This window comes from Microtus ochrogaster, chromosome 5 (genome assembly GCF_000317375.1).
Source record: "Microtus ochrogaster isolate Prairie Vole_2 chromosome 5, MicOch1.0, whole genome shotgun sequence".
In the NCBI taxonomy this organism is placed as follows: domain Eukaryota; kingdom Metazoa; phylum Chordata; class Mammalia; order Rodentia; family Cricetidae; genus Microtus; species Microtus ochrogaster.
In genome coordinates this window covers 95,352,637-95,363,688 of record NC_022012.1, presented here as the reverse complement: position 1 = coordinate 95,363,688, position 11,052 = coordinate 95,352,637, and the positions used below count along the sequence as shown (strand labels likewise).

Genomic DNA, 11,052 nt, shown 5'->3' with positions numbered 1-11,052 from the left:
TGAGAATTCATAGAGACAGGTGGAGAATGGCTGAGGACTCCTTTGTCAATCTCTGGTCGCCACGTGAATGCACACGTATGTGCACAAGCACCTCCCCACATGTGTGCCCACACAACATGCAAACACAAACTAGAAGGATATCCAATTCTGTGAAACAGGAGGTCTGATTACTCATGCAAGTGAAGGTGGGAGAAAGATGAGCAGAGGTGGGGGCAAGGACAACAGGGGTGGAGAGCAGAGGCCTCAGAGGTTCCCACTGAACCTCCGGGCAGTCAGAACAGTCACAGCCAACGGCTCCCTGAGCCAAGTTTGCAGGCCTCACTCCCAGTCAGGGAAACCTATGCTCAGCTCACTGATGGAGCTAACTTCCCAACCACCTTGAAGCCCTGGCCCTAAGCTCATGGCAAAGACAGGCTGACAGTCCTGGAGGCACAGCTATAGCACTCCAGAGAGATCTGCTTGTCCTTCATATGCCTCAGGTTCTTCATCTCAAACAGTATGAACTGTGAAGGGTAACAGATCGGGAAGAACACTAAGGACAGTCCTGGCATGCAGTGCACAATAAATCTTTGCTATTGTTTAAAACATCCAGACGAAGTGAGCCCTCTCTAAGGAAAGGTGTGAGCTCCTCTTGTCTAAAGGGTTCCTTTGGAGGGAGGGGGGTCCTAACAGCATGTAGAGAAACCCGAACCCAGGCTGCTGAGAAGAGCAGAGAACAAGAGCTGACGGGCACAGACAACATGTCAGGCGTGGACACACCAGCTCTCCCCTGGCCCTTCATATCCTCAGAGCAGCTCAGGCAGTCATCCTTCCCACCCTGGAGGAGACACCTGTTGCCCTGAGCTGGCACGCACAGCCTGGGGGACCCCTGGATGCAGAAGCCTGTGTAAGAAAGCTATGAGCTATGGATGGAGCACAGCATAGAGTGTCCCCCCACAGGAGGCCTTGTGTAAAGAATAAACTATGATAACTGAACACAGTTGAGAGCAAGGCCTGAAGGGAAAGCCCCGGCACGCCACACTGTCTCTGTGGGAGGAATATTCTCAGCTCTTTCACAAGGTGGATTCCCTCCTTGTACTGGTGTTTGCTTACACTAACTGTAAACGTCACATCATGTTTTGTTTGCTTTAATATCAAAAGACAAGTGCTCTGTGTATACTACTCCTGAGCCCAAATGCCTGGAGTTGTGGCATGCAGGTCTTTAGAAAATCCTTTGCTCCTCAGAGACAGCCTGGGATGGGTTACGCCTGGGACAAGGCACACTGCCCGGTATGTCCTTTCATGTGGAGGCCAGAGGTCAGCATCGCTCTTCCCCTTAGTTTCTGAGATGGGGCCTCTCACTGAAGGTGGAGCTGGCCAATGAGCCCCCAGATCTACCTGTCTCTGCCTCCCAGGACTAAGATTACAGGCACACACCGCTCTGCCCAGCTGACGAGGGTGCTGGGGATCTGAACTCAGGTCCTCATTGAGCCATCTTCTCACCCATCCCCAGAGCGTCGCACCTGACGTTTGCTAGCTTTCCCCAACACCTCCAGGCTGTGGAGAACCTGAGAGAGGTCACTCCTTAGGGCTGTTCTCATCTACACTCTTTTTGGAAGGGACAGGAATTCAGTTCCTCATCTTGTGATAATTATGTTGATTCTTTACATGGTCAATGTCAATATTCTCAGACCAAAATGCAGCCACTAGGGATTAGAGGAGAGACTTGCTGAAGATAAAACAGTTACTGGCAGGGCCCTCTGCTCTCCCAGGTCCAGGCTGGGGTCCTGGGTGTGAACGGGGAAGACACTGGAAAATGAAGAGTGGGAAGCAGCAAGCTCCCCTAGCCGGGCTTGCCCAGCATCATGGCCTTACCTCCATCATTTCAAAGATGCTCTCAGGGTCCAGGCTTCCCTTGCCCACTTTCCTCAAGCATGTCACGACTCCCCTGCTGGTCACTGACACTAGCAAGCTGGCCAAGGAGCAGGCTTCCTCTTGAAGTGTGGCATCTACCACATGCCGACAGCCAATCTGCAAGATCAGGGCTTCTTAGAACACACGTAAGCGCCAGGTGGTGGTGGCGCATGCCTTTAGTCCCAGCACTTGGGAGGCAGAGGCAGGCGGATCTCTGTGACTTCGAGGCCAGCCTAGTCTACAAGGTGAGTCCCAGGATAGCCAGGACTACACAGAGAAACCCTGTCTCGAAAAATCAAAACCCAAAAAAACGGACAAAACAAACAAACAGAACCAAAACACATGTGAATGCTACATCAGAGATCCCAGAGTCCCCTGACACAAAGTCTACAAAGACTGTACATGCATGGCTCATTCCAGATCTTACTTTAAATTCTGCCCATCTAAAAATTGCTGGAACATTGTTAGCTGTTAATGTGGTCCATTGTGCAAATAACATAATAAAAAGACAAAATGGAAACAAGGGAGGTGGGAACACAGGCATCAGGACAGAGCCCACGAGGCTTTCCAACAGGGGACAGAGGTGAGAGATGCGTATATGAGGCCATGTTACATCTTGTTCACTCCAACAGTGAATCCAGAGAGCCACCCTCCAGAGCTAGGTTCAGTCCCAACACCCTGTGAACATTTCTTTACAGTCCCAGTTCTCAAAGGACTTTCAGTGGAATCAAATGACTGAAACTTGGCTTTTGCTTTGTTTTGTTTTGGAACAAGGTCTTGCTGTGCAGCCCTGACCAGGTACTTGTTATATAGGCTAGGGTGGTCTCAAGCTGGTAGTAGTCCTCTGGTCCCCACCTACTGAGTCCCGGAATTAATAAACTTGAGCCACCACACCCGGCTCAGTTTCGTTTTTACATAACGAGTCTCTTGTGGAATCAGTCACAAGCCCAGCCAACACAGGCCTGAGGCTATGGTAGATGTCAGGCTCTGCAAACCTCAGGGCTCTGTGGGAACCATACCTGACATGTGACACCTAGGGCTGGCCCTAAGCCCCCAGTTCCTGTATGTGGACATCGGGGTGCACAGAGGATATTGTTTGAGAATCTACAGCATTCAGCTGCCTTGGACTCTGGGGCAGAGGAGTTAGGGAAAATGAGTTAGCAGTGAGATTCCGTGCAGGGTCTGCAGAGGGAGCGTGGCAGCCCCACTGCTGATGAAGCAGCCTTCTCTGGGGACTCCTCAGATGATGCTTCTAATGGAATGGAATTATGAGATCTGTGTTAAACCTACATCTATATGGTTTGTACAACTACAACCTCTCAGCCTGTGAAGGCATCTCAACAGGCCAGGGTTGGAGGAGGCCCACCACCCTACAGAAGGCAAAAATGCTAAGAGACAAGCTCACACCTTGCACAGGGTGACGATACAGGGGACATTATCTACACTCAGTCGCATGCAGTCATAAGGATCGTCAGACAGTTCGATGTCCTTTGACCCCTCTTCATCCTCCAGAACGCGAACCCTTGGTATCCTGGAAACAGAGGCACAATTAAAATGTTCATCTACTGGAAGGAGGAAGCATAACCTTTTTTGAGAACAGGAGTTGAAATTCCCATCTTACAAGCAGGAGTTTCACTAATTCCATCTTGTTTTCATCCTTACCACCTGTCAAAGGCTAGAGCTTCCATGTCAGGGGCCCAGAGTACTAAGTAATATCCTATCTGACCTGGACAGCAAGCGTTTGAAATGGGATTGCTATGTCAAAAAAGAAGCCTGCACACACGTGCGCACACACACACACACACACACACACACACACTGGGGGGATGGGGAGGGGAGGAAAGAAGGGAAAGGAGGGAGGGAAAGGGGGGAGGTATATGGAAAGACAACACAGTGGGGCAAAGGGTTGGGGAAGACAGCTGAGTGGCAAATGCTCTTTCAGAGAGCTCCATGTACAAAGGCCTTTCCATCCTCTAAGGGCATCATGGCGTCACTGCTCTTTGTTGCTTGGGGGTGAGACTGACAGCTGTTCAGTATCTGGGTACCTAGGCTTCACAAGCTGGCATCAATTTTCCTAGGACGCCCTCACAGCAAACAGCTTCCCCAATGCCTGGCACCCACGGGAACCGGCTAGTCAAGCAGACTCATCCCACTTTAAGCTGCTTCTGATGACAAGCCCCTTGCTCCTTTCCTTTTTTGACAAAGCCCAGGAGCTGGTTTCTGCTGGTGGGCTCTAGCACACAGAGTCTCATGAGGGTGGAGGGTACTACAGCTCCTGATCTTATCAGAACTCCACCTTGCAAGCTCTTCCATAAGTCTATGTTTTTACTTGTCCTGTAGTTGACACTTACAACAGAAAGGGTATAAAATCTGTGTTACACTGTCCATAACATGGGCACTGAAATCTAAAAACAGTGACCATTTGAGGTCTTCCCAGACATACCAGACACAATAGCCAAAATCAAACTAGAACAACCATCTAACGGGATGTGAAAGCTGCACTTAATGAGTGCTTTTCCTTGTTAACAAGCCTCTGAAGATGCTGCTGTGTGTATTTTAATCTCCATGTTATAAGACTCAGGTTGTTCAACTTTCACCATTAAAAAACCATGTTCCAGAATAAATATATTTGCTCGCTCACTCAAAGTTTTCTCTTTCTAGGGGCTTGTGCAGATAGTGTGCACAAGTTTACACATGTGCAGAGGTCAGAGGACTTCAGGTATCTTCCTTGATCTCACCTTATCTTCCTGACAGGGTCTCTCATCAGAACTCTAAGCTTGCTGACTCCGCTAGCCAGGCTGGCTGGGACTGCTACAGATCCTCTCATCTCTGCCTTCCCAGCACAGGATTACAGGTGTGTGCCCTGGGAACTGAACTAAGGTTCCTCAGCCCTTTACCAACTCAGCTACTCCGACAGCCTCAATCACTTTACCCAGGATACCTCAGGAAATGAACCCCACCCACCCACATTTCCTCAGCTGCCAGACTCTCTTTAGACATAATAAAGAAATGTCAACACAAATCTTAGCTCCGTGTGTGTGTGTGTGTGTGTGTGTGTGTGTGTGTGTGTGTGTATGTGTGTTCAGTCTTATCTATGAAGGTAACCACGGGGAGGGGGGGAACCATTGTCCGTAACACAAACCAAGTTGCTCCCCTCCTAGCACATCCAGACACACCCGAGGAATGTGTGAGCACCTGCTCTGTGCTAGGTGCTATGGGCAGAGGGGGACATGAAAAACTGAAAGGCAACTCTGAGGGCCCATCCTGTAACAGGCAGAGGACCTAAGCCAGTGTATGCATCTCTGTTTACATGGTACACGCTTACCAATGAAATCAATAAAAATAAATAAATAAACAAAAATATTCATATCTTACTTAGTTTTAGCTTACAAAATCTCTTTCCTGGAGCTTAACATTTTAGACAGTACAATTCCTTGTAAGTTCTCCGCAGGCCCACAGGACTGATCTTTAGGGAGACTCACCTTGTATTGAAGAGAGCAGCCTTCACAGCAATGGAAATAGCATCAAACAAATTCCCACCACATTCCAGCAGCTGAGAGGCACAGAAAGGAAAGAAAAAGTCAGCATTAATTATCATGAAGAATTAACCCAGCTAAGAAACAGATTCCTAGGTCATGCTGAAGGCATATTAAAAAAAAAAAAAAAAAAAAAAGACATGAACCCAGGTGTGACGGTTCGTATCTATAATCCCAGGAGGCAGTGGCAGGGGGATCTCTGTGAGTTTGAGGCCAGCCTGGTTTACAAAGTGAGTCCCAGGATAGCCAGGACTACATAATGAGACTCTGTCTCAAAACAAACAAAACAAAAAACAAACCACCACAACAAAACCCATAAATTAATCAATTAACTAAAATAAGAAGGTGGGCTACTCTCCGTGGCTAGCCCAAACAATGATGAGAGTGAATGCCCCCTAACTACGGTGCTGCTAGTCCACAGCTGCAGTTACACAGACACACATGCAAGGTCTAATGTTCTCACAAGCAGGAGGGTCAGCACCTCAGTAGTGGCTGACTTGATCTCACCCCAGACGACTCCCAGCTGCACTGCCCGCCTCACTTCGGCCTTCACTATCGGATGACTGACAAAGGACACTGCATGTATGGGGCAGGGACTCCTCCAGCATGTGAGTAACGAGACACATGCCCACTGCTCAGACCCGTACCACTCCATGTTATACAGGATTATGAGCGCCCAGGTAGACTCTCACAGGTGAGAGCAGAGCACACCTCACAGGGAAGCAGCAAATCTGCCCTCCCAAGAGGCCTCTGTCCGAGGTTCTGAGAAAAAAGCCGGCGGCCAGACTCCTCACAGTGATGGAGAAGTTACGAATCTCTTTCTGGTTTTGACGGGCATGATATTTATGTATTTGTGCAATATCATCCCTCCCGAGAAAAACCCTTAACAACATCCAGCTGTACAGAAATGCCCATTGCTGGCCACATACTTAAGACCCAGATGAAAATAAAATTCTGGAATTAAAAATTAGATCCCTTTCGCTGGGCGGTGGTGGCACACACCTTTAATCCCAGCACTCGGGAGGCAGAGGCAGGCAGATCTCTGTGAGTTCAAGGCCAGCCTGGTATACAAGAGCTAGTTCCAGGACAGGAACCAAAAGCTATGGAGAAACCCTGTCTCGAAAATAAAAAAAAAAAATTGGATCCCTTTCTCAGGTTTTTGAGCAAAACACACAGCATACATTCCCAAGGGTCAGCTCCTGCCCGTAAGCCCTGGGTGAGTTCTAACAGACTACACTGAAGGGGAACCCACAGTTCTTCCTGACAATACAGCACAGCAGCTTCTAATCCCCAACAAGTCTTGTTATTACTATTCATGGAACCTAAAAGTGCCGAGCAGCAGTGATTTCAGGTGATTATCTATGTCCTAGTCAGAAAAACAGGAACAGGGTATTCAAATCCTATTGTATGTTCCAGCCTCCCTTGGAAAAACCTTCTTTCTAGGTGAAGCCTAGATCCTGGCTCAGTCCTCCCAGGGAGGCCAAGCACAGGCACTAACACTGGCTGAGTTCTTTTCTCCTTCTTCTTTTGGTTTTGTTTTTTCAAGGCAGGGTTTCTCTGTGTAGCCCTGGCTGTCCTGAAATTCACTCTGTAGACCAGGTTATCCTGGAACTCAGAGACCACCTGCCTCTGTCTTGTGAGTGCTGGGGTTAAAGGTGTGGCCACCACTGCCTGGCAAAGTCTTTACTTCTGTAGGTCTCTTTTTTCCACTATCAGAGACGACAGTCTGGTTCCTTTCTTCTTTAGGTCTCTAGTGTCTACTCAGAGGTTAACTTTATCATTACACACAAAGTGCCAACTTGCTAAACTCTGGCATGTCTGGTGCCTTCCAGAAGATCCTTGTTTTTAATTACCTGATAACTCCTATGAGTAATCTAGATATAACTCTGCTATGACTACAATGTTATTATAGAATGGTGTTATTGTACCACTTACTAATGTAAATAGAAGATTATGGGAGACTACCTCTTCCCAAATAATCCTGCGGTGGAGGCTGAAAACACTTCCCCACGAGGAGCAAAGCAGCCAGCAGGTCCTCCAAGGGTGGTGCCGGGCGGGGACAGCAGGTGACTCACCAGCACATCCACGTAGAGGACCCAGCAGTGCTCCTGAGGACTGATGCAGAGGGACCTCAGGTCTATGCTACTCTTGTTGTTGAATATCCGGTACAGGGTGTTAGCGATCTCCGTGCCAAGGTCATCACCTCCTCGCCCTTCAAATTCCGGCGTAGCATTGGCTGAACTACACAAGACAGCAACAGAAAAGCTGTGTGAGTCTCTACCAACACAAGGAACTTGTTCTCCGTGGAAGGTTGAAGAGCCGGCACAAAGAATACCACCAGGGGGAAAAGGCAGAGAGCTGTCCTGTCCTGCATAAGGCAAAAGAGAAAAAAGACGTTGCTGAGTTGAGAGAAGGTATTAGCTACTTGGGCCTACAGGTACGTGCAGTGACCTAGCCCAGAACTGGGCCCCGTACCCGTCAGTGGGTGACAGGCTTTCAGGCAGAGGCCTTCTTCAGCCAAGGAGGAAGAGACTGGGGTAATGTCAACCTCAGCTGGTAATGAACTCTTATCTTCAGAGTAAAATGAACACTCATCTCAGGCTGGCCTGTGGAGCTGGGAAGTCTCACGACTGTGACGTGTGGCTCAGAGTGGTCTCTCACCCTCCACACCCTGGCTTTCAGGGTAGCATCAGTGTCAAACCCTCTGGTACGTCTTAGAAGGGACATATGACAGCAGGACAGAGAAGGAAGAGGAACAAAAGCAGAACACAACTGGCCTGTTAAGTATCTGTATTTGACGTCATCTGGTATTTTTTTTTTTTGTTTTTTTTTTTGTTTTTTCGAGACAGGGTTTCTCTGTGGTTTTGGAGCCTGTCCTGGAACTAGCTCTGTAGACCAGGCTGGTCTCGAACTCACAGAGATCCGCCTGCCTCTGCCTCCCGAGTGCTGGGATTAAAGGCGTGCGCCACCATCGCCCGGCTCTCATCTGGTATTTTTTAAGAGAGAAAACACTCCTTTTTGGACTCTTGATACTTACTACGCCCAGTTACCTCAACAAGAGTTCACATGCACCACTTGGGCACGACTCAAAGGCATTATAGGACTTTCTGAGAGTCTTGTACCGACACAAAGCAGCCCATTAGTCTGTGAGGTAAGTAAACATTACTCACCATGTAATAGGAAAGGTAAGGGGCAGCTGCTTCAGCGCAGACTTGACAAAGTCAACTGCAGAAGTTTCCTGACTCCTGGAAATCAGCTGGAAGGGATCAGCTCACGCTAGCACAGGGCACTGGAGACTGGGAAAGTTGGGTGGGGGTGGTAGTGGGATATATGTGGATAAATATCTCTTATTCCTGGAGGGCCAAGAAGTTTCAGACCCCAGGAAAGTAGCTATCAAAGCAGCAAGAGGAAAGCAGGGCTCTGGGAAAGCAACACCAGCATGGTGGCCCAATGTGGGCCCACACACCTACTTAATGATGAAAGGAATCTTGCTTAGTGATACAGTCTAAGAGAGAATCCCAGAACTTGGTTACCTGCTCTTTCCTTTACTATTAGCAAGCAGTAGCCAAATTTAAAAACATGGAGAAGTTTCACTGCTGCCATGATGGAGGAGTTACTTTCATTGGTTACTAAAGAAACTGCCTTGGCCCATTTGATAGGCCAGCCTTTAGGTGGGTGGAGTGGACAGAATGGAATGCTGGGAGGAAGTGAGGCAGACGCCATGTCTCTCCTCTCTGGGGCAGCCGCAATGAAGCTCCAGCCCAAGATAGATGTACACTAGAATCTTCCTGGTAAGCCACCACCTCATGGTGCTACACAGATTATTAGATATAGATTAAAACAAAAGATGAGAGTTAGCCAGTAAGAGACTAGAGCTAATGGGCCAAACAGTGTTTAAATGAATACAATTTGTGTGTTGTTATTTCTGGGGCTAAGCTAGCAGAGCGGCAGCTGGGTGGGACGAAAAGCAGGCCTGCCCACAGCTCCTTCTACACTGCTATAACAACGTAGTGATTTCCAAAACTTCTTGTCAACCTCAGCTACAGCAGTGAAAAATAGTTCTGTTGAGGAGAAACAGCCAAGACCAAGGATGGCACCTTTACAAAGCCAGCAGCATCCATCCTGTTTCTAATCTCAACACCAAGCAGTCAATATCAAATTTTATGTTCCCTATGTGCATAAACCAATCAGAGATGCTTGTCCTCAGGGCTTGTTTGCCGAATGCAGCAGGCACATGTCCAACTTCCCAGCCCCTGGGTAAAGCAGTAATCTACAGCCCCGGGAGCCGTTCACAGCTCCCCCAGTTCAACTGCCTATACTCATCTGCCCACAAAGCCAGGCCCCACTGTTTCTTTAGGACTAAGCTAACTTAAAGAAAACTTTACCCATTTTAAGCAACCTTTTATTTTCGAACATTTCATTCTTTTAGCATAGTTCACAATCAGGTAGAGAGGAAGATTAGAGATTCTGCAACCATGGCCCAGTACTATCTGCATGGCCCCTAGCTGTAGGGTGATAACAGGAAGAGAGAGAAAGAGAGAGAGAGAGAGAGAGAGAGAGAGAGAGAGAGAAGTTAAGTGTTCAGCATGGGAAACACAGCACATGCTTTGGGTAGCACAGAAAAGCCAGGGAGGCCTGGAGATGGTTCAATGGTTAAGAGCAGTGGCCGCTCTTCTAGAAGACTCAGGTTTAGCCAGGCATGGTGACACATGCATTTAATCCTGGCACTTAGAAGGCAGAGGCAGGCAAATCTCCAAGTTCAAGGCTAACCTGGTCTATGTTTCTACAAACTGAGAATTTTAGGACACCGGAGACTATAGAGAGAAACCCTATCTCCAAAAACAAACAAACAACAAAAAAACAACAGAAGGTTCTTTTCCTAGCACACACATAGCTGCTTACAAAAACCTGTAACTCCGGTCTCAGGGGATCTGACAACCTCTTCTGGTCTCCATGGAAGATGCATACTCATAAAATAAAAATGAAGGGGGTGAAGGCAGATTACATTCTGGCAATGAAGGACAGGCAGAGCAGAGATGAAGGTTCTATCCATCACTGGGGCTCCTAACACACAAGATACCCTCTGCAACAGTTGAGCTGAGAGAAAAGGGGGACAGAGACCATCTCCAGTGACTAAAAACCAAATGCCTCACAGGTACTAGCCAGGGAACAACGGCACACACCCAAACAAAGGGCCCACACAATATGAGCAACACATTCCACAAGAGAGACACTGGCATTTCCCAGGTCTGACTAAAGGCATGTTAATTCTCTGGTAGTGGAGTAGGGTGGTACACACCTTTAATACCAGCACTCAAGAAGGTAGAGGCAAGTGATTGTGAATTTGAGGCCAGCCTGGTTTCCAGTGGTTTCCAGACCAACCAGGGCCACACAGTAAGACCTTGTCTTTTCTTCTTTTTTTCTGGTTTTTCGAGACAGGGTTTCTCAGTGTAGCCCTGGCTGTTCTTGAACTCAGAGGTCTGCCTGCCTCTGCCTCTCAAGTGCTGGATCAAAGGTGTGCCCCACCACTTCCTGGCAAGACCTTATCTTTAAAAAAAAAAATCCTCGAGCCGGGCGGTGGTGGCGCACGCCTTTAATCCCAGCACTCGGGAGGCAGAGGCAG

General features: G+C 48.2%; 1 protein-coding gene across 2 annotated transcripts in view; it reads right to left on the bottom strand.

Annotated features, from left to right (window-relative positions):
• Window positions 1-11,052, bottom strand: part of Exosc7 (exosome component 7) — a 26,316-nt gene that overhangs the window by 2,162 nt on the left and 13,102 nt on the right. For both annotated transcript variants that reach the window (XM_005348158.2, XM_026778900.1), the window contains 4 exons: window positions 7,505-7,670; window positions 5,376-5,446; window positions 3,301-3,424; window positions 1,855-2,010 (listed from right to left, as the gene is read on the bottom strand). In XM_005348158.2, coding sequence (XP_005348215.1) covers window positions 1,855-2,010; window positions 3,301-3,424; window positions 5,376-5,446; window positions 7,505-7,670 — 517 coding nt within the window. The remainder of the gene's footprint in view (window positions 1-1,854; window positions 2,011-3,300; window positions 3,425-5,375; window positions 5,447-7,504; window positions 7,671-11,052) is intronic.